Genomic DNA, 25,326 nt, shown 5'->3' with positions numbered 1-25,326 from the left:
CACTGTCCCAGCTCCAAACATACTGAACCAACTTCTCATCATCCATTATCATTCTTTCTGTCTCTGTGCTTTCAATTGGGCCTTCTTAAGTTTTCCCTGAGGACCACAACCTCCAGTTCAAAAAACAAACAAAAGAAAAAAACTTTGACCACATGGCAGTGAGGTGCTTTACATTTTTAACCCAACATGTTTTCTTTTTTTTTTTTTTTAAATCTAAAACATGTTAGGTTAAAAAATTTATAGGACATCACTGCCATGTGGTCACACTTCACTTCGCCTTATTTTTGATAATACAGATCTTCATATACAATCCACTTTATTTTCTTAGACTGATAGCTCAGCCATAACCTTGTCATAGGCTATGCCTGAGATGTTTTTATAGAATAAAAGTGAGAAAAGAATAGGTAGTATATTCTTTTTCACTTGTACAGTTTCTGCCACTGTTTAAATATGAAATCTACTTAACTTTAGAATACTGCTGGCACATTTGGAATAGTGTTCCAGAAAACTCCATAAGAATGTTTACTCTTCAAATAAAAGCAGTCCAATTAATTGGTAACGCCTCTTACAGATTAACTCCAAATGCTTTTTTGTAGACATTCTGTTTCATGCTGCTTCTTCCATAAGTAGTTTAGTGGACAGTGCTTTTCTGAATTGACCACCATCATTTCTTCACCCTCTTCTAAGATGGGCAGTAACATCCATTTACTTTCAGCTTCAAATCTTCAGAGTCAACTTCACTTCTTTTCTTTCCTTCTGTCTGCCCTGGTTTTTTTTTTCAGACCCCCCCCCCCCATCTCTTTCACACATGGTGTCATCTCAAAGACTATAGCTATTTATGAAATAAATCTTTTGATTCCTTCATTTTATATAACTTCTTGCCACGCACTCTCTTTCGCACATAGTGTCCTCTCAAAGACTACAACTATTTATGAAATAAATCTTTTGATTCCTTCATTCTATATAACCTCTTGCCATTCACAGCACTTTATCGTATTAAATAACCTCTTGCCATTCACAGCACTTTATCGTATTAAACATTTTGTAACCTTTTATGTGTGGGTTGATGTAATAACAGAGAAAAAAAAAAGTCCAATGCTAATGGTGAAAAGAAAAAAACTAGGGAATTTACAAATGGCCTTCAAAAGTGCTAATCCAATAAGAAGGAAAATAGCAATAAACAACAAAATAATAGAGCAAATAAATACATTCAAATATTTAGGATGCACAATGTCATATGAAAATGAAGCTGATATAGAACTGAAGCTGTCAAACTTTTTAAAAGTAACAGGCATTATAAATAAAATTTTCAAACCCAATTATCTACAAAAACACACACACAAATAAGAATCTCCAATACGGTAGCTAAATCTACCTTACTTTATGGCAGTGAGATATGGACAATAAAAAAAACGGATGAAAGAAGAATTGAATTATCTGAAATGAAATTTCTGCGCAGAACTGAAGGAGTCACAATAATGGATAAAATGAAAAGCAGCAAAGTCAGAAATAAATTTGGAATTACAAACTCCCTAAACGAAAGTTATTTTATGATTATTATTACCGAAGATCCCATGGAGTCAAAGACTCATTTGGGAGGTCCTTTTATCATACACACAGCTCATCATACCGTGCATTAAACACACTCAAATTCTCTGCAAACACCACACTCTCAGGCAAGGCATTCCAATCATTCACAACTCTGTATGAAAAAACCTGCTGCTCACTCTTCTACTCACACCCTCTTTATACAGTTTCCAGGGATGACCTCTGATCTCCCACTATTTTCTGTAGAACCTCTCCAGCATTGATCCTATAACAACCTCTTACTAACTTGTAGGTCTCTGTCATATCTCCCCTCTTCCTCCTGTCCACTGGACTCTGCAAGTTGCATCTTCTTAATCTTTCCTCATACTTGACATTCCAGAGGTTAGAAACTACCTTAGTCAGTTGCCTCTGGACCCTTTCCAACATCTCTTCGTCCTCCTGAAAACCAGGTGACCAAATCTGGGCACAATAGTCCATGTGTATGGCCTAATCAAAGCCTTATACAATGGAACAAGAATCTCCCTACTTTTACAAGTCAGTGTCCTCCGCAACATTCCCAGAAGCCTTTGTGTTGCCTTCACAATTTTGGCTATGTGTCCCCTAAATTTCAGATCCTTATCCACTATCACCCCCAGATCTCTTATTTTCTCCACCTCTGACAATATATTCTCACCAAGCATGAATTCTGCATCCCATCTTTGTTTTCCAAATTTTAAAACCTTACATTTTGCAACATTGAACTCACATCTCCATTCCCATGCCAATCACTCAATTTATTCAAGCCTTCTTGTAAGGCCACAACATCTCTATTCTTCATGGTTCATCCCAACTTTGCATCATCTGCAAACAACTGAATATCTCCAACCAAATCTTCACAAATATCATTAATATACAAGTTAAATAGTAATGGTCCTAAAACAGACCTCCTGAGGCACACCACTAGTGACTTTCCTTTTCCTGGATATTGCTCTCCCCATATACACAACTTGTTGATACCTATCAGATAGCCAGTTTCCAATCCAATGCACCAATCTGATATCCAACCCCATCCACTCCAGTTTGACTATCAACTTATCATGCAGTAATCTATCAAAAGCCTTTGTGAAATCTAAGTATATTACTCTGTATCCTTCTCCTCTGTCCAAGGCAGTCACCTTATTGTAATAAATAAGTAGATTACTAAAACATGACCTCACTTTAGCAAATCCATGCTGTCCATTAAAGATAATACCATTGTTGTCAACCCAATTCTAGATCCTAGTTCTCACAAGCTTCTCCAATAACTTAACCACAACACCTGACACACAGATAGGCCTATAGTTTGATGCTTGAGTTCTATCACTAAAATCTTGCCCTCCTTCCACTCCTTAGGAACTTGACCCAGTGCAAGACTCGTATTAAAAAAATATGTCAAGGCCGACGTCAACTCCCTGGCACATTCCTTCAGAATATGTGGTGATATATTATCAAGTTGCACAGCCTTATTTACATCTAGTTTTCTCAACTCCCCATACACCTCTTGCTCACTTATACTCAGTCTCTCCTCCCCATCATCAACTGCTCTCAATCTCTCCATGAAGTCACATTCACAAGATTGAAAGACCTTTATGAACTGCTCATTAAATATCTCCACCACACTTTCTGCAACAGCTATCTTTATACCATTTTCTCCAATCAGTGTTGCCCTTCCATAATCATTCTTTCTTTTGCTGGCTACATATCGAAAGAACTCCTTCGGATTCTTTTTGGCTTCATTAGCTAACTGCTGTTCATACCTCACTTTAGCTACCCTCACCAACCAAGATTACAAAGACCAGCCTTTCCTGGTCTTTGTAATCCTCATGGAATTGGTTATTTCCACTTCTCCTATACTTCCTCCATAATGCCCTTTTTCTCTGTATCACATGCTTATCTCTTTATTCATCCATTTCACATCTGCCTTATTTTAACCTTCTCACCTTTGGAATATATTTAGACATTGCATCTACTAGATAGTTTTTGAAAATCCTCCAAGCTGCATTGATCTCTTTTCCAGCTAACTTCTCATTCCCTGCTACACAAATGCGCTTATTTGTTATAGAGAAAAATGGAAAGAACACGTACTGAGAATGAATAGAAGCAGATACCTAAATAAATTCTAAATTAGCACCCATAAGTTACCCGATGCAGCAGAAGAATTAAAAAGATGGAATTGAGTCTGGAACAGGCCGCTTGTCCTGTAAGCCTGGAAAGGAAAAAGATGATCTTGCAAGACATTTTTGACTAGAAAGAAATCATGACATTTTTACTGGCATAATTTTTGCAACCACTTAGTTTTCTAAAATTAAACCATACCTTTGAAAAATCAAGAACCACTATGGGCTGCCCTTTCTGGATACTTCTGTCATTTATCTTCATATCTCTTTGATATTACTGTTATATAGAAAACACAAATGAGAAATAGATTAGTGCTATAGGAAAATTCATTTTCCTAAAGCACTTGCCTGTTCATTTACATCACCCTCTTCTTAAACTTAAAATATATAATAACCTCTGACCAACTTCACTACCTTAATTAACATTAATTTATATTTCAACCATTCACATTGTTTTACTTTCAGCTCATGCACACTTTCCTTCACAGTCTTACTTGATGCCATATTTCAGTTTAATATTCTTGCATTGTATTTATTAAATAGCTCTCACTTTCTTCTCCTACTGCTCCCTCCCCCCCCACCATAGCAGCCCGTCAACAAAAATTGTTTTTCTATACTCTTTTTAACCATGTGATGATTATAGAACTTTGGAATTTTGATTAACACTTGCTCTTGCAGTTTCTTTTCATATTCAGTTTTTCCTTTTCATACCAGTCACTTTCATTTTCTTACACCTTATATTTTTCATGAAACACCTAGTCATCCTGTTGAGTAAGATCATAATATTTTACTATTCTTATGAACTTTTTGCCTCATTTTATTATTCATTACTTTATACTCATTTTGTTTATGTTCTTTACTCCCAGAATAGAGAATGATATTCTTATTTTCAAATGATCTCATCAGATCATTTAAGCATCATTGCTGTTTTCCACCTTACTCTTTCTGTCATAGTATACTCTTTTTTATTCCTTTGTGAGAATATAACATAAAAACAATTGCTAACCTTGCACATTCTGTACTGAGAGCAGCATGCTTATTCTTGATCCAGAGACTGGTACTTTTTCAAGCCATTTTGGGCTTCCAGGAAGAGCAGGATAGGAAAACTAGGTAGCAAAAATCACTGCTACAATGGGAATCAAACTTATGGTTTCTTGATCTGAGAGTAGAGAAGCTATCTGATTACACCATGGACAGTTTTGTTGAAATATAGCTCCTACTCTGTAGCTCAGTAACTTCTTTTCCTTTGGAAAAGTTAAACATTAATTTCACGTGTGATACATATTATGTTAAATGTTGATTGCTAAATATCTGAGAAATTCACTTGTTCATATACTGTTTCTGCCTCCGCTCTTCCCCTAGCTGACAACTCTCGTGTAATGAACTTTCTATTTGACAAGAGTGATTTTTGATGAGGTTGATGATGTGTCATTCCTTATTGGCTGAAACAGATTTTATCATTTGACAGACTGAGAATTGTCTGCTGCTTTTAACATTCACCTTCCTGAGGGAACTAAACCTGCTTTTGGAGACATTCTGTTAATGTGATGGTGCTGAAAGTTTTATTTCTGGTGATTGCAGTTAAAGCTATTATTTTATATATAATTCAGTTAGTCTCTGATTTACAATGGAATTCCATTCTAAATCAAAAAGGTTGTAAGTCAGAAATCACTATATGAACCATTAGATATGTTATCAGCAAGAAAATATTAAAACAAATATGTTAACAGTTTTAGCTCCATGTTTCAATGCTAAAATGTGTAGTCTGTTTTGTTGTATTTTTACTCTTTTACTCTTTGTTTATAATGAAATAGCACAATGTACAAACTATAAATAAAATTATTGTATACAGTGCTAATGTTCATTTACCAGTGGAAATAATCAAATGGAGCAGAAGCAGTTCTTTAAAGCTGCTGACTTATTGAAAAATAATTGAAAAATTCATCAGCAGGAGCAAGGGAGGCTAGGTAATCAGCAACAAATTCTTAAAATTCAGGAATTGCAAAAGAGGCATTCTGAGGATGGTGCATCAGATGGATTGTGAGATGTCTAGGCCCATCTTCAGAGGATGATGTGATAGCAGCATTGGACTTTAAATATTTCTATGCTATATCAAATTTAGTGTGAGCAAGTTTCCTTTTCTTTTCTGCATAAATTTCTCAATAGCAAGTAATTCCATCTTTTAGAATTCTTTTACTTTGCCAAGTCTTTCCATGTTAGGATCCATTTTCTCAAACAACCTAATTATTGTCATATAACAACTGATACTTATAACTGATAACAACTATGGTATGGGAAGTGTTTAAAAAATACTTAAATGATGCGATATCAGATCGTGTCCCTACAGTTCGAAGAATAAATAGAGTAGAGGTGAAATGGACGTGTAATAATTAAGCAAGAGATTCGTAAGAAAAAGATGATGTGGAAGGATTATGGTAATTCTGGTCAGTAATTATTATTATTATTCCTGACACCTCCAGGGAGTCCGAAGACTCATCGCGGGAGGACACCTACAATTGTCTCAACTACTACACCGAACCTACGAATCATCTCCATCAACGGCATCTACCGCCCACCACTACCACAACTAGTATTTTTTGTCTGTAAATTGCGTGTGTTCTGAAGGGCCGATTTGTCTGTAGAAAAAACCCTGCTACCTCCGTATGAGATCGGCTAACTCACCTTCGATTGAAATCGTCCAGATAAAGATTCCTCCCGTCGTGACGAGAATCGAACTTAGGCCTATTTCAATCGAAGGGCGCAATGTGCCATCATTCTTCCAATTGCGCTAGGGAGGCGCTTAATGATAATTATAAGCAGCAAGCTAAAAGAATCAAATGTTGTACAGAAAGCTAAGGCTTAGTATGAAAAGAAACTGGCTCTGTAAGTTAAAGACAACCCAAAAGAATTCTGTCGTTATGCTGCAAGTAATAGAAAGAATGAATTTGAAAAAATAATTCTACTGAATGCATATGGTGTGCAGATGACTGATGCAGAAGTGATTGTTCAACTAATGAGTAGCCATTTTGCTAAAAGCTAACAACCTGGTATATGCAACATTGAACTCGTTGTTACCTCTTCACTGTGAGGCAACTTGTGGATGGAGTGAAAAGTACTAGAGCTGTTGCACAAACTGAATAACATTCTGCAATAGGAACTGATGAGATATCAACACGGATGCTAAAAGAGTGTTCAGCTGAACTGGCTATTCCTTTAACCAGGCTATATAATTTGAGTCTCACAACAGAGAAGATTCCACAGGAGTGGAAAGAATGTTTGGTAATTCCATTGCACAAGGGTGGTGCAAAGACAGATGTATCCAACTATCGACCAATCAGCATCTCAGGAGTGGCATAAAGATTTTGGAAAAGTTGGTTAGGGCTTGCATTCAGAAATGTGTTGACAGAGAATTTCTACTTTGCAATGAACAGCATGAGTTTACTGAGGGAAGATCATGTATTAGCAACTTGCTCACATTCTATAATAATGTTACCACTGAGTTAGACAAGGGGAATAGATGCATCATGATACTTTCGGATTTTGCTAAGGCTTTTGACAGAATACAGCATGGAAGACTTGCATAAATTGGAGAATATGTGATTGAATAAAATATTAGCATGGATAACAGGATGGCTGACTGACATATCAAAAGTCATATATACAGGATGCAAATATGCAAGATTCATGATAATCAGTGGTGTGCCTCAAGGATCAGTTCTTGGTCCATTGTTATTCAGTCTGTACATTAGTGACATTGGAAAGTATTTGACATGTGACCCAGCTATTTGTTAATGATGCAAAGATAGGTAGGGTAATCAGGAGTGTTGCTGATATGCTATACAGGTAACCCTTGTATAACGCGGATGTTAGGTTCCACAGAAATGCCGCGTTATATAAATCGCGTTATGCGAAACTCAGATCACACAGATAAAGTAGGGTTATGTTCCCGAATCGTTTTTTTTTTTTTAATTATATAAACAACAATGACATATCCAACAAAAAATATTTTTATGTAATTCTGGTAATTCATATAAGTTAAGAAAAAACAGATTAATTATGAAACAAAATACATATATATATAAACTTATAAAAATACAAATTGTACGTTAACTTCATTGCACATAATGCATAAATGTTTTAGGCAAAATAAAATAAAGTGCATATTTTAATCGTCATCACTCTCTTCAAAATGAACATTTCGTAGATGTTCTTTATTTACGAGTGGCCGGACGTCTTCATCACTTGAAATCTCTTGAACATCATTTATATAATTCTCATTGCATACTTCGGCTAGTTTAGTTATCAAGAAGTCAGTAATAAGACCTTGCTTACTACTACTATGCTGCAATTTTTTTTATTAAGTTCATAATATGGAGCTAAACAAATATCCAATTGTCTCATGAATTTTCCAGAACTCTCCATTGAGAGATCATTATCCATAAAAGAACTTCCTTGCCAAGTTCAATCCTTCTGCTAATTTCTTTAAACTGAATTCTTTAATGGATTCATCACAATCAGAATCTTTGGCAGAACTTTCTACCCTGGCTTGACGTCATCTATTAATTGTAGTAGTTTCTCCTCATTTAAATCTATTTCCCCATCAATTAATTCACTAATTTAGTTTTACCAAATCACAAAAGCCCTCTAAGTGGCCATTATTACATAAAAAAGCATTACATATTGTATGCAACTCACCAGAAAATAAAGTGCTCAGCTTGAGATTAACACACTTATGATTTTTATTGTGCTTTCCTGGCAGAAAATGAAGACAATTTTCAACAATAAACACTTTATACTGTAAGCAATTGACGTACATGCGTGCTAAAGGGTATACTTATAACTATTATTATTATACTTATTCACTACTTATAACTACATGCGCTTTACAGGCAGATGTTTGATTTTTTGATTCACTTGGTGAAAAAAAATATGAAAAGATAAAGGGTTTCTACAATTTGTAGACTGTGTTTTTATCGAAACCGTGTTGTATAAGTACTGCGTTAAAAGGGTTACTACAATTCGTAGACCGCATTATATCGAAACCACATTGTATAAGTACCGCGTTGTACAAGGGTTACTTGTACTTGCAGAATGATTTGAATAGGGTGGAAATGACTGTCAGTTCATTATTAATAAATGTCTAATCATGCACTTTGGTGTGATTAGATATCCAGTATTATATTATATAGGTGGGATTATGCTAAAGAAACTGATCAGGCTAAGGATTTTGGAGTTTCAGTAGACAGGAAGTTGAAGCTCATGGGTCATATAGCAATTATTGCTAAATACAACTCAGAGAATAATTGCAATGCTGAAACGAGCCTTGATAGTAAAGTGATAAGGAAGTCAATTTGCCTCTTTACAAAGCATTGATAATACCTCAGTTGGATTCATGAATCTGGTCTTCTGGTATCCATGGTGATTCTGATACAGTGGAGAGGGTGAGTTAGACAAGGGGATTAGATGCATCATGATACTTTTGGATTTTGCTAAGGCTTTTGACAGAATACAGCATGGAAGACTTGCATAAATTGGAGAATATGTGATTGGATAAATATTAGCATGGATAAAGGAGAGTGTCAAAAATGATATTAGGATTGTGAAATACTGATTATGAAATCAGATTGGGAATTTGTAGGCTGCAGACACCAGCAAACAGTAAAAAAGATGGTAATATGATTGAGAGTTAAAAATTTCTGAAAGGGTTATACAGAATGTCAGTAAATGAAATTTTTCATTTTTGCAGGGTGGGGAAAGGATGCAAGGGAATCTTGGAAGTTGAGAGTGGAGGCATTTGAAATTTGGTGCTGGAGAAAGATGATGAAAATTAGTTGGAAAGAAAAGTAATGAAGAAGTTCTGAATATAGTTCATGAAGAGCGGTCATTAGTGAAACACATCAATAAGAGAAGAAAAAGCCTAATTGGACACCGTTTGAGGCATGTGGGACTGATTACAGAAATAATGGAGGGGACCGTAGAAGGAAAGAGGCCACGAGGCAGACCAAGAATTTCATATATAAATAACATAATGATGCTAACTGGTGCTAAGAGTTATGAAGAGATAAAAAGGAAGTCACAAGACAGGATGTTGTGATGTGCTGCTATATTTACCAATTTTCGGATTGATGCACCAAAGAAGAAGAGAGAGTGGTGTGTGTGATGGGAATAAATTGCTAATAGTACTGACAGCTGGTGAGAATAGTATGGCCTCCCTTGATGAGTTCCCAACTCCCTGGAGGTTTTTCTTAATATTATTATTATTATTATATTCAGTTAGTATAATTTTATTTAATACCATGTTTTCTCCAGACATTAACTGCATTAATTGAGTGATTAATATATCAAGCTTTTTTGGTTCACTATTTTGTGATGCTGTATATACTTCATGTTATATTTGAAAATAACACTCGGTTTTGATGTTTTTCTTATTCTTTGGATTATTACAGTCTTCTGCTCTTTGAGATTTTCATATTTTTTTATGAGTGATGTCATAATGATAGTCAAGTTATTAAATTTTTAATCTTCTCTCCCGTAGTGCTAAATGAACCATTGGGTCACTCATGGCTGGTAGGTGATATTATTTGTTAGCTTCCTCCAATCATCTCAGTCTCTTGTTCTTGATGTCATTTGAGAAAGGGAGGACTTTGTCCATTTTTTGATGTTATCAATCCATTTTAATCGAGGTCGGCCTCTAACCCTTGATCCCGGAACGATTCCTTCTAGTGCTTGCTTTGGAATGCCATTAGCCCTCTCCACATGTCCGAACCATTTCATCTGTCTTCTGATGACTGTCAGAATATTTTTCCTTCTTCTCCCGTCTATTAAATCAATCAGAATTCCCTATACCGCTCACGAAACCAATTTTCGTTGGTTTCGTGAGCGGTATAGGGAATTCTCGAAAGTCTTCTGTAAGTTTTCATTTCAAAAGACAGGAGTCTCCTCTCATCTTCCCTCAATAAAGTTCAGTCCTCACAACCATATAAGAGGATAGAATTCACCAAGGTGTCAATTAGTCTTAGTCTGGTTGTGATTGCTATTCTGTTATCTCCCCACAATGGTCTTTAACTTCTGTAGGGCCACAGTTGCCTTAGCAATTTGTTAATTAATGTCGGTTTTTGAGTGACCATCTTGACTCAACATGCTTCCTAGATAAGTGAACTTGTTTACATTCTCAATTTGTTTATTGCCAATTTGTATCTTTAAGAATTTAATGTCTGATTTTGAGGTTATCGTTGTTTTTGTTTTTTGTAGGTTTATGTATAATCCATATTTTTTTAATGTTCCAAAAATGTGGCTGGTTATCTCTTATAATTCTTCTTCACTTTCTGCCAGAAGATCGATATCGTCTGCAAAACATAATTTATTTATTCTTAGTCCGCCAACTACTATTCCAGTGGCATATTCATGAAGAGCTTCATCTATGACATATTCCAGAAAACAATTAAAAAGAAGAGGGGACAAGATGCATCCCTGTCTTATCCCCCCCTCCATTCTGCCCAGAACGGTTCACTGCTGTAATTTTTAATTTCAGTTCTCATTTTTTATTACTTTATTGAATAAATTATTAAATTCACTACCAATGTGTTTCTGTTCCAGTGTTGTAGAGTGAACCAAAATTGTCATTTTATGTCTTTGACTGACCTGAAAGCCTTTTACACTGTCCAGTTACAGGCCAAATATCAATTAGAAATACAAGTGTATGGTATACTACTGCATTACTTTATTTTTGTAAAATAAAGTGGTGGTGGTAGTAGTAGTATATGAAAATCACATGGGTGGGTGGGTGGGTGACAACTTTAATAACCACACACACTTGCTCACTCACTCTCTCTCTCTCTTTTCATATACTGCTACTATTACCACCATAAAAAGCAGGTCTTGAAAAATATGCTCATGGTCAAGTAGATTTTGTTAGATGGTAAGTAGCTGCATACTGGACAAAATGGAATATTCTTTTTTATTCAATAAAAAAATAAGTTTCTGAACAAAACATTTTTTTAACTTTAAGAAAAAAACACACCAAAGAACATGTAATATAAAGGGTCATTCTGGTAACAAAAATTAATGTAACACTTTATATTTTTCAAAAAATCAATACAAGTATTGTTTTTACTGTGTTTTCCCCTATTTCTATTATTTATTTACTTCTCCTTCTCAAAATGATTCTCACACAAATGAAATGTTCTCTAAACCATGATACAACACCACTAATCACTTTATAGAACTCTCATTGATGTATATATTATTAAAATGGTTGGGAAGGGTCTTAAGTGAGTACATTTTTTTTTGTGGCAAGAAGGATTTTGAATAATTTGTCAAACCCTGTATATAAGTAAAAGTATTTTGAGTTTTAAATTCAAGTGCTACCTAAACATGATAGGAGCTTCTGTAAGTTTTTTATACCAGAAAATGCTTGATGTCCCTTCCACACACATGCACATTTTTTTAATCCATTGAATGCAAAGAACTTAATTTGTGAAAAAGTTAAAAAATAAATAAAACAGATGGCTGTTGTAATTTCTAATCCATTGAATAAAAAGAACTTAATTTGTGAAAAAGTTAAAAAATAAATAAAACAGATTGCTGTTGTAATTATCACAGTTGATTCATTTTAGAGTAGTATTAGGTCTTCCAAAATATTTAAGAAACAAGCATTATATTATGCCATAGTTGATGCATTTATTGTTATGATGATATGCTGGTGGGTTGCCCATTCCTTTTTTTTTTTTTTTTTGAAGATAACCCGTCGTTTTATTGAATCCAAGCAGTCTGTTCTTAAGTTAGTAAGCTTTTTAAGGCTATGTGTCTTTGCTTTCTTCCCACTTTACATAGCAATGTATTCAATCCAGGTAGTTAAGAAAATGTTTTTAAACCCTGGGGAAAAGATTGCTTTAATCATAAAACTGATATGCATTAATGTTCTAACCTGTTATAGGTTAGAACATTAATGCATTGCCACAAAACTTAGTAGAAAAGCTTTTCAATTCAGACAATGAAAAATAATGTTCTGAAATCATGTGAAAAATGTATATATATATATTTTTTTAAATCGTGATGTTTTTACATGGTGACCGAAGTTCTTTCAACACATTTAGGGACTGCTGCTTTAATATGATAGTTGGCTGCATCTTTGTTTGGCCTGGACAAACTTCATGTTATGTAAATCATCTAATGCACAATACACATCATAAAATTTTCATATGCTCAAACTTAAAAGTAAAACAAAAAGTAAGTATATAACATTATTTCAAAACCGATTGTGTATAAAACTTTGACCAGAAAGCCAATGAAAATACAATCCTTGGCATCAGAGTTGCCTTAGCTTGCACTATTTAAAAGAAACGAGCACTTCCCAATGCACTAATGATAATCCTTATCATTAGTGCATTTGATAAGGATTTCACTAGCCTGTCAGGCCAGTGAACTGGTTAATTCTCTCAAGAGACCAGGCAGAAACCTTAAGAGAGCAAAAATTCTGATTCAGCACCAAAGCAATCCAATGCCAGAGAGGTGTGTTTTTCATAAGTTGTGTTTTTGGTGCTTAATAATAATTAACAATTATCAAGTACACTAATAAAAGGTGAATGTACAGATGCCTGGGCAATGCCAAGGATTGTATTCTCATATGCTTTCTGGTCAAACTTTCAGAGTTTCTACATACATTCAGTTTTGAAATAATGTTGGATCTTTAATATCCATAATTTCCAATAAAATGAAGCTGTGTGGCTCTTTTTTAATTAAGTATATAAGATTTTTATATAAAGTTTGATATAAGTTTTTTTATATAAAGTTTGATATTTTCAGGTCTTTTGAGCAAAGATCTACGTCAATATCTTAATACAAGGTTTCCCAAAGGAACAGCAGATTACGAACTACAGACAACGGTTAGAGATAATTTGTATCTCCGCACAGTGCCATGTAAGTTGATTATTATCTATACATGTTCGTATATAGCACATAAATATGCCAAGAATAACATTTAATGGATATTTTTGCTTGTTCTCACCAAAATTATTTTCCACACAATCCAACCTATGGGTTATGTTAGGTTAGATGGAAAATGATGTCCATTTAATGATTTCCTTCATACTATATGTAAAAAAAATTTTTTTTTGGAGATGTTAAATGGAGTGGGAGCCATAAACACATGTTCAGAGATGATGAAAGGGGGGGGGGGAACTGAAATAGGGATATTCGGGCTCTCCAGAATAAATTGAAAGAATTATTACATGAAAAGAAAATATCCATTTCAGAAAATGTTCAGAAGGAATATGGTAATTATTAAAAACATTTCGATATTGGAGGTAAAAGGTAACAAAACAGAAACTTAGAAGTCTGAAATGTGGAAAGGCAGCTTGGAAATGCTATATTCAGCCTCTCCCTTTTGCTCTGAAAAATCATGTGGAAGGTTATTAAAGCCTGGTTTCTTGACCACCTGAGGGTCCACCAGCTCATTAGTGACTAGCAACATGGATTTTGCCATTCTTGAACTACAGCCTGTTTCCTAGCCATTGCCATCCATCTTTGGACATAAGCCATGGAAAAGTTAAGCAAACCTGATGTGGTATCTCCTGACATTTCAGAGCATTTGATTGAGTCTTGCACAGAAGTGTACTCACTGTAGTAGCAGTTGAGCTGACAGATTCCATTCTAGTCATTTGCTGTGTCATGATTTTCTCTCCTCAATTCTCTGCCTTCACCGACTCTTCTTCTTCCTATATATAACCTTTTCTCATTAACTTATATCCTATCCATAGTTAATCTGATGACAGTACAATCCATTTTTTTCCCTTCAGTGCACAGTAATTAGAACTTAACTGTGCACAATCATTCAAAGATTCAATATTGCCATGATCACCCCCCCCCCCCCAAAAAAAAAAACGATCTGACTATTCTTCATTCCTTAAGCATAACCTTGTGAGCTCATTGGTACCAAAACACACTCCTATTTTCTCTCTTGATTTCACCTCCCATGCTTTTGATAATATTCTCTTTCTCCCTTATGTCTCTTCTGTAGGCATTTTCATAGACATGTTCTTCTGAATTATTTCTCTTCTTTCAAGACTGCAAGAACATGAGTAGCTACTAGTCAACATCCATTTACTGTTCAGTTTCAAACCAACTTCTCTTCCTCCTTTTTCATTTCATCTACTGCTGTTCTTTGGAATTGCTTTCCTCACTTTGTCCTTCCCAGAAATTACACCTTCCATTCATTATGTAGAATTATGGAGACAAGCTACTGTATTAGAGCACTTACTTTTATTTTAATTTAAAGTAAAGTAAATGCTTCAACACAGTAGTTTGTATCCATAATTCTACACAGTGAATGATGCTCACCTTGTAACAATGAAAGAAAAAATTTAGCTGTTTCATGAAACACATCAACAGATTCTTTCTTGTTTCTTGCCCTCTTTCCCACACAGAGCTAATGTACTGTAGGTTTTGCAACCTTTCCCATGCAGGTTTTATTTTTTAAAAAAAGTATAATAATAATAATAATAATAATAAGGTGGCAGGTAAGCAGGCCACCATTCCATATTGGAGATTAACTGTACATCTCTCCAAATCCATAAATAAATAAATAAATAAAAAAAAACACTTCCTGCATCAATTAAGCCATACTTCTGTTCCCTCATCAGGACCACTGGATGCAACATGTTTCCACCCCTCTTTCACATCCAAGTAGTATCATAATATTATCAAAAGATAAAGCTATCTTCTAGCATTATTCTTCTGCACAAATGACTAAAGTAAATTGCTGTACCAGGAGCAGTGCATTATATGTCTCTTGTTATCATTTTTTAGTAAGACAGCAATAGAATCCTGAACAGTTTGGTTGCCACAAGTCCCATTGGAGGCTTGTGTTTCAGAATTAATGTTCATCCTATGTCATAGTTCAGTTTTTCATATTGACACATACCTTGCAATGTGGAAGCGCCTTTCTTTGGCTTATTCCAAGAAGGGCAAAGATGAACATCAGTAAACTATCATTGTCATCTCAATTCTTTTGAACATAATGTATAAGATTACCAACAACCTTTCTTCACAGATTAGTGAATAATTTTGCTGTGCCAGTTGATCTTTGGTTTGTGCTGCTCTTATTCCACAATAAATCTCCTAGCCTCACTGCCCCATTTGGACATAGGGTATAGAATCTACTGTGCAAAATTAATGCACATGCATAAAATTGACTTCCGGGCTGATACAACATTTATATTGTATCAGCCAGGAAAAGTAAATGATTTCATCTATTCATTATTCTCAGTGGCTTTTATCCCCCCCCCCCCTCCTCCATTGATTATAAAAATAAGTCATGTACAAAAGTATAAAACTTTTGCTATCTTTTGTACTGAGACAGCTATGGGAACACTTACAAGTATAAATACAATTTTTATATGTTTAGTTATTTTATTATATAATTATATTTATACCTGCAAGGGTTTCCATATCTCCCTCAGTAAAGACGATGCTATTTGGTTGGAAAGACTAAGACTTGTTTTTTTCACATCTCAGTTGGGATTTGAATCCATTATTATAAGGGTTTTTTCAAGTGAAGGTCAGTTAGCCAGTCCCATATGGGGTAGTAGGTTTTTTTTTTATCTTATGAGACAAAGTGGCCAGACTAGAGAATACATAAATTAACAGTCCTCTCATAGCATTAATTAGGTTTCTATAAAAGATAAATTACATGTGCTTGACTGGCCTAGTAGCCTGTGGGAGGATGGAAGAGAGGATTCTTATACATTTGGTTTGATATATCTGTTTATTAGAACAGACATATCAAACCAAATGTATGGAAGTAATTGATGCCTTTGCATTGTTATTTCAACACTACATGCTTTTCATCCATGTATTGGTTTACATATACACATATATCATGAACAGAACAGGTAGTTCAATTCTTTCCTAACAGAACTCATGGATAGTTTCATCCATCTAGAGAGAGATTCATATGAGGGAATGATGGCAATTGCTTATTTGAAATAACCTGCATAGAAAAACAATGACAATGCTTATCAAAATCAGAATGTACTGTATTATAATGGTAATATACAATAGGTTTAACTGTAAAGTAATACCCTGCCTTTCAATGCTTTTCAATTATAATCAGTGCCCATTTATATGGCACGGCACTGCATTCATTCATGCAATGGTTTAACAACATGACACTGCTATGAATCAACCGATGCACACTATGCTCTCTGATTTCACTGTGAATTATAAACTGTTTAATAACTATTATTTTATTGTGATTATAATAGCAAGTAAAAATCAGAGAGTACTGTTGTATTCAGTGAAAAGACTCATGAACATATTACATTAGAAATTAAGAATAAAATTGTTAAATTTAGTGATGTTAGTGTATATGCTGCAGACTAAACTTACCTCATTCTACTGTTGTTAAAAACAAAGATAAAGTGAAAAGTGCTACACTAGTTAATACTACAGTTATCCATAAATGTGGCAATTTTATTGCTGAAATAGAAAAACTTTTAAGAGCGTTGGATCAGTGACCAGACTGGTTGACGTATTTTTATTCTGAATTTTTGGTTTGTGTATCTCACATAAATAAATGTGTTATTTATGTCATTTATGCACATATAACTGCTTAAAAAGTTAAGCCAGTACATGCATCTTCTAGTTGGGGGAGGAACAGGAAGTGATTTGCTATACTACAGGGGTCTGAAGCTTAGTGTATCACATGACTGAGGTATGCCTATTGCTTACGATATGCTATTGATGTTAAAGTGGACAATTAAACTATTGAAAAATTCTTTTAAACATTCTGCCCTTCAACTGGAAAAGGTCTAAGTTTGATTCTCGAGATGATGAGAGGAAACTTTATATGGGTTTTTTCAATTGAAGGTAAGTTACCTGACCTCATATGGAGTTAGCAGGGTTTTTTATCCCAGAAACTTGGGTTTTTCATTATGCATATAGACAAATCAGCCACACGAATACAGGCAGTTTACAGACAAAAATACTAGTGGTAGTGATGGTGCAAGGCAGTAGATGTCATTGTGTGTTGATGATGGTATTGGCGTTCTGTGATTAAGTGGGGGGAAGATGGAGAATTGTAGAGTAGAGTTCCCTCCCTCGATGAGTTCTTGGAGGTGTCACTTAATAATAATTCTAGACTACTTTAAAAAACAGGGATTAGCATTTTAAACTGTTATGAACTTGTAACAAGATATGAAGATGATAGCAGAAGATGATTAATAGAATTGGAATGGAAAAGGCCTGAACTATGTAGAACATTTCATCTGGTACAATATAGTCTTCACAGTTAATTCAACATAACTTGTGTATATATATATATATATGTAATCTTGAATTACATTACAAAGTCAATTCATGAGGATGGTCCTCATTAACATTAGGAAACTAATGCAAAGTAGTGTGTGTGTTGTGTGTGTGTTGTGTGTGTGTGTGTGTGTGTGTGTGTTAGAACTCTCATGTAAGCAGAAACCATCATTCTGAATATAAATTCCACAGAAGCTAATCTCTCTTCTACCCAATATAGGTACAACCAGGCCCCCACGCGAAGGCGAAATAAATGGAGTGGACTACACGTTCCTAACTCCTGAGGAGTTTATGGCCTTAGAAAGAAGCGGTAGTCTCTTAGAAAGTGGAATTTATGAAGGTATATGTTAAAAGAAATTTCATTATTATATATTTTTAACTGATCATAACTTTTTTTTTTCATTATAGCAAAATAATTCCATCTTCAGTTGTTTTTTTACCATAGATGAATTTTGTCCTCATTAAGTTTGTAATTTTTATTTTGGAGGGTGTTATTTGAATCAGAATGCAGTTTGATTAAAATTCGTGTAGTGTGTGTCATATTAATATTTATTTATTAATTATTATTTTTTTATGAAAACAAAGTATTAACAAAAAAAGACTAATCACTAATGCAATATACACACAACATCAGAAAACCTGACATTCAGCAAGTGTAGTTCTCAAATATCATCTGGTGAAAAGCACGAAAGTTGCATATATTACATTAAATATATTGAAAAAATTATAACCGAGTAATAATCATATTTATTTATTAGCCAGTAATATATCTTATACTGGGGTTAGAACAGAAAAATCTACAGAACGATACTTTGATGTTAAATTAGGTATAAAGCTAAGTTGTATACTATCTCCATTCCTTTTGTTGTTCTCTGAAAGTGATGCTTTTCTTCTATAAATCTGCTGGAAAGCTTATTTTTGAGTCATGAGTATGTTGTCCTTTAATGTTTTTGATACAAAAACATTCAATTGATTATGTTAAGGTGTATATACTGAGATTTAAGACTCTTTAAGCAAATTATATAATTGTTGTAAAAAAAAAGTATGAAAGTCAGCAGTAAATGAATAAACTATGCAAAAAGCAGAAAAATGTTGCATCAGGTGCATGCTTAATAATGATTTTTTTTTTTTTTTTTAATCTACAGAAAAGTTACCTATTCTCTGGAAGTGCCATTTTCACATGATGTAACCCAAGTGATTACCTGACTTTCCAAGCTTGAATGATAGTGATTGCTTGAGCTTGTAAGGGAAATTAAGACTAAGAAGAAGAAATAATAATTAGAAAGCATTGCAGATAGGGTTACATTTTAAAAATAAGTAAAATAAGAAAATTAAAAAGTAATAAAAAGAGGTGGTGCAAAATGAGTTAACACTGAATGAGATGTTTTGTGTTATTTAATATCTGAATTTATCTGTAGCAGTTAATTTCATAATCTGGATCAGTTGGAGGAATAATCAAGAAAATCAAATAATCAAAGAAATATGAAATATTTCTTCTTTGAAATAAATCAAAGAAATGTGCTGTGTAATATAAAGTGCTGACAAGGGAATTGGTCTGATAAAATCTGCTATTAGGTATGATGGATATAAAAGAACAACTAGCATTAACAGAATGGTTAAAATTTGTAAAGTCAAACAGGAATTTCAGTTAAGTAAGAATGTTGCAATTAATCCATAAGCTTTTATAGATATGTAATAAGAGATACAGATAAAGAAACAAAGTACCTAACCAATTTCTCTGATACAGTTGAGGATACAGTTGTGTTTGCAGAAGAATTTAATAAGTCTTTTGAAAGTGACATGTAAATACTAGTTATTTAAAAGAGGAAGTATTACTTGAGTATTAAGATTTATCTATTGACATAATACATGAAAAGGAAATTGTTGATATGTTAATTCACTTGACAATTGATAAGGTTAGAATTAATGATGATAGATGTTCTTCATTGGTAAACAGATGAATGGCAGAGTTACTTTTCACTTTTGATAATCTTGAATGAATTGTTGAAATTCTAAACAGTGCCTTTTCATTAGAAATATGCAGGAGATATAAGGATGTTCATCATAAAGTAGAGAATTATAGGCCAGTTAGTCTTCCTAGTGTTACATCAAAGTAATAGAAAAATTAATTCAGAATCAGCATAATCTTGATAGGAATGATTATGTGAGCCTGTACTTACTTTTTATGATGAACTCACAAGGTAAATAGATGTGATCCACAAAACCTTTGATGTGTTCCATATTAGAATCCACTGATTAAAATATGTTGAATAAGTATGGATGTTTACTTAGTGAGATGGTAGAAAATTTGTTGATAGATAACAGGAAGCATCATTTAGAAGGAAGAATTTTTAAAATGTTCTTAATTAAGATTAGTTGGTTGGTTTATAGTTTATTGGTGCAAGAACAGCAAAGGTCATACTAAACCATAGCAAAGGTTACAGCAATACATAAACAGTCAAAGAAAAATCTTAAACAATATGCATATACAAAAACCAAGCCAAGCAATGCAATATATACATACCGCGTGGATAGTCTGAACACAAAAAATATATCCGGCACTTTTGCTATGGCAAGTCGGGTCTGGCAGACCATGCTTTGGATACCCCAGCACAAGGATCAATTGAAAAAAAAAACAAAAGTACTGCACAGAAACTTCTATAAGTCAGAGAGGTTGTTCCTGGAATCAACAGAAGCCTTAAAACATACTTCAAACCTTAACAAATATGGCTGTATAAATCTACCAAAGAATTTTGGTGACAGTCATCCCAAAACCAAATTAATATTTATTTATTTGTATTTTTATTTTATTTATTTATTTTTATTTTTTTCAAAACTTTGGACTACTGTTTTTTTTTTTTTTTTTTTTTTAACTTAGATGGCGCCTTATTAGAACTTTATTCTTGTGTTGTACGCTTATACTGGCCCCACTGTTACACCTTATTGTGGTGTCTCGCATTTGTAACAAACTTTGTTTGTGTGCTCTGAAGATGCTGGATATAATACCAGCGAAATATTAGCTTTTAAGTTAATAATAGTTATTTTCTTATCAATCTGTGTTCGCATCAATACTGTTTAAATCCAATTCAGCAGTATATACATATAAATAAAATTACAGCAAAGGTTACAGCGCTTCATAATTAGTCAAATAGTAGTAAACAATATGCATGCAAAAAAATTAAGTTTCACAATTCAGTATCTACGTATAAATAAAATTACTGTAAAGGTTACAGCAATACATAGTCAAATGTTACAGCAGTACATAAAAAGTCAAAAACCAAGCCAAGGAATCATATAAATAAATTACATATAAATCTACATATACATCTATATATAAATAAAATTACAGTAAAGTTTGCAGTAGTACATAAATAGTCAAAGAGAAATTATTAAACAATATGCATACACACAAATTAAGTTTAGCAATGCAGTATCTACATATAAACAAAATTACAATAAGGTTACACCATTACACAAGGTCAAAGGCTACAGCAGTACATAAATAATCAAAAATAAACTAGTAAATAATATGTATGTACAAAAATTAAGTAATGCTGTTTCTACATATAAATAAAATTACAGTCAGAATATGACAAATAGTAAGATGTATATTGCATTAGTGTATATTGTAGATAGATATATTGCTTTTGAGGGTCATCAGCTCTCAGTAAATAAGAAGTGTAAGTTGACCGTGGAGCCTATCAAGAACAACTTCCTCTCTTCTCTTTGTACATTGACTAAAATGCCAGCACCTTATTTCAGGCTTAATGTCACATACTTTGTTTGTTAAGGCTTCCTGACATGATGACTCCCATTGAGCAATTAGTTTTGATTTTATAAACTGTCTGTAGTTTATAAAATGGTACTGTCAAGCAGTACATGGAGAATATGAGCTGATCTAGCAGATACATCTGCAGTCTTATTTCCTTTAATTCCAATGTGGCTGAGAATCCAGCACAACTGAACATCAAAATTAAAGGTTTTCATTTTGTACAACAGGTGTAACACCTCATATAGCACTGGAGCTGGATTATACATAGGAGAGGAGATAGCCTGTAAAGAGCTCAACGAATCTGTATAAATTACATACTTTTGGTAGTGGTTTTCTTTTATATGCACAAGTACAAAGACAGCTGGTCAGAGCAGTAGGTTGATAATTATTTGCTTGTGTTGGATCCTTTCCTGGTTTTGGGATAGCAATGACAACTAATTTATGCAAAGTCCGAAAACTTTTCCTCTGCAAGTATTTTGTTGTATATTAAGAGAAGGAGATCCATAGAAGATATATGTTTTATCATTTCATAATGGATGTTATCATGCCCTATTGCACTAGGGCGAGACACTAAAAGAGCTCTTTTTAGTTCCTGCTTAATAAATGGAGCTGTTGCTAAGTTTCTGGCAAAATTTTCTCCCAAAGCATCAGCAGTAGCTTTGGGATCAGCAATAACTTCCATTATGGGCTAAGGCAGACAAATGGTGTGTTCTGTATTTACCTTTCATTTTCTGGATTTTATCCCATACAATTTTTGCACTGGTCATTTGATTAATTGATGATGTAAATTGGATCCAAACATGATTGTTTTTGACTCTGACATCTCACATAACATTCTTTGGCCCGGGCACTCTTAAAAGCTGTTCTGTTGATGTGGTTGGGTATCTACGAAACATATCCCATTCTCTGTGTTAATCTTTTTTGGCTTTCTGAGTTCCATCAAGACTTTGGATAGAATGGAAATCGAGATGAAGTTCTCAGGATAGAGGCTGTTGCTGCCTGGATAATGCACTCTACTATATACTTTATTGCTTCATTGATAGGTGTTTGACTGACAGTATCAGCAGTAAATTTTACAGAATGAGAAAAAAGTGTTCCAGTTAGATGTCCATTTTCCATATGGACATCTGTGTAAGTGAATACAGTTCCTGTGAAGACATTGTGCAAAGAACAGGAAAGTGATCTCTTCCATACATGTTCTCTTCGATGTCCCATGTGAGCAGTGGAAGAATGGAAGGGGAGCAGATTGTAAGATCAATTGCAGAATATGTGCGAGTAGAAATGTATTGAGTCTGTTATTCAAAAGAGAGAGAGGGGTCATTATTGTCAAGGATTCTTTCAATGATTCAACCTCTGTTTGTATTGGTTCTACCCCACAGAGTATTGTGACCATTAAAGTCACCCATCAGAAGTATGGGTTCAAGCAGTTGCAGGATATGGTTATCAAGATTGATTTTATTTAACTCAGCACTTGGTGATAAATAAATTGAACATACTGTAATAAGAAATCCCATGGATAGGCGAATTGCTACTGCTACCAGAGCAGTATTAATTTGGACATTGTGGAAAGGACTATGACTTCTCACTAGGTAGCTACTCCTCCATGAGCAGGACCACTTCCAGTTCTGTCCTTGTATACAACAGTGAAATTTCTTAAGGTAGGGTCTTCATTGGGTCTTAACTATATTTTCTGTAGACAGAAACAGAAAGGTTCATGTTTCTGCAACAAAATCTTGATATCATTGATATTCTGGTGAAATCCAGAACAGTTCCATTGTAAATATTTTCCTATTGTTTTGGCTTTATAGACTTTTCTGTTTTTTCGGAGGTTGAGGGCTTACCTTTGTCGGGTTTGTATTTATCAATTGTTTTTGGGAAGTATGGACGGTCAGTGTCCATCTATTCCTCTGGTAAAATATTCAATATGTCTGGTGTGTTAGGGTCAGTTTGCAAGTTTAATTTACTTTCAGTGGATAAATGGAGATGTCTGTGGGGGATGTCTAGTGGTTTATCTATTAGTGATATCTTTGCCATAATTTTTTTGACAAGTGGGTTCTCATCGAATCAAATTATTTTTGTATCTGAGTAAGACTGTCATGTGAGGGATGTGCTTAGTAGAGAAGAAATCGTGATCATAAAGTTCAGGTATGTTGGAATAGACATATGATTTTGAGATGCTGTTGACATTTTCTTAATTGCTACCTTCTCAGCATATGAGAATCTCAGAGCAAGTGTGGTGGTGGTGGTGGTGGCGGCTAGCTTTTTTTTTTTTTTTTTTTTGCGTCCTGATATATGTTTTGTTCTGTTTTAATTTTTTGTATTTATTTTTTCATCTTTCCACTTCTGACATGCATGAGAGTAAGCTGGATGATCTCCCTGACAGTTGACACATTACATTTTTTTTTTTGCGGAGCAAGATTTGTTATCATGCTCTTTACTACCACATCAGGCACAGGTGGTAGAGCCATGACGGGCAGTTTGAGAATAATACCCAAAGGTTCAGTGTTATAGCCCTTGTTGTTTGATTTTCATAAAATTTTAGGTCCAAATCTCTTTGCTGATGATACATCGGTGGCTAAAGCAGGCAATTATTCAAATGCTTTAAGTTCTTCACAAGATAATTTTAAAATATTGGAAATGTGGACATGAAAGTGAGGTTTAAAATTTAATGTTAATAAATGGAATTATATACAGTGGATTCTAGTTAATTGGGACACATCGGGACTAAAACACTTTGTCCCAATTAAGTGGCACCCCAATTATGTGAAATTTTATGGAAACAGCTAAAATATCACAAAGTTAAAAATGTTTAAAAATAGTAAACTTTCAACCTTTGTTAACCATGTTTTTATATAAAAAAAACTAATTGTACACATATGTGTTGGTATTCCTAAAGAGGCTAATTTATGTAGGTATCTATCAAAGAAGCATATTTTCCCTAACAATTCTTTTTTTGGAGAAATTTATCGAGTGTGCATGTTCCTTTTCTAGAGTGCAACTAATCAAAATCAGCACATGTATCTAATTCAGTAAATTTCCTGGCTTCCTGGTTAGTCACTTGCTCATGTTCAAGTGTGTCATCCTCATTACTTTACTTGTCTTCTAGGGTCTTTAGGTGTTTTCATGCAATTTGTTCAACAATTGCATCCTCCCAATCTTCATTTTCATTGTAACAGTAAAGGCTATTGTCAATGCATTAAAATTCTTCCTAGTTCTGACATTTTGCAGTTCCAAAATGATTTTATTTTCATTTTTTTAGCAGTTTATTTAACAGCTTTGAAGGAACTTAAGGAAAAATGCAACGAGAAACTGAGCAGAGGCATGTTGCTTTTGCAGGATAACACACACACACACACACACACACACACACACACACCTGCTCACTCTGCTCATGAAACCCAACAGACAATACACAACTTAGGCTTTCAATGTCTATCTCACCCACCCTAATTGCCAGACTTAGACCCATCTGACTATTTCCTGTCATCATCATCAAATTCCTGATATGTACCCTCAAGGGGTGTACAGGATATGATACTAGTACATGAAAAACTTACATCATTACTA

The 25,326-nt window shown here is 34.1% G+C and overlaps 1 protein-coding gene across 3 annotated transcripts in view; it reads left to right on the top strand.

The window, feature by feature from the left end:
• LOC150106609 (membrane-associated guanylate kinase, WW and PDZ domain-containing protein 1-like) overlaps positions 1-25,326 on the top strand; it is a 494,883-nt gene that overhangs the window by 148,118 nt on the left and 321,439 nt on the right. For all 3 annotated transcript variants that reach the window (XM_090393225.1, XM_090393223.1, XM_090393226.1), the window contains exons 2-3: positions 13,488-13,601; positions 18,208-18,327. In XM_090393225.1, the coding sequence (XP_090249351.1) occupies positions 13,488-13,601; positions 18,208-18,327 (234 nt within the window). The remainder of the gene's footprint in view (positions 1-13,487; positions 13,602-18,207; positions 18,328-25,326) is intronic.

This window comes from Typopeltis vanoorti, chromosome 5 (assembly GCF_054136105.1).
Source record: "Typopeltis vanoorti isolate ZY-2024b chromosome 5, IOZ_Tvanoo_1.0, whole genome shotgun sequence".
Lineage (NCBI taxonomy): Eukaryota > Metazoa > Arthropoda > Arachnida > Uropygi > Thelyphonidae > Typopeltis > Typopeltis vanoorti.
The sequence above is the reverse complement of the archived record's forward strand: the minus strand, read 5'-3'. Positions and strand labels throughout refer to the sequence as shown.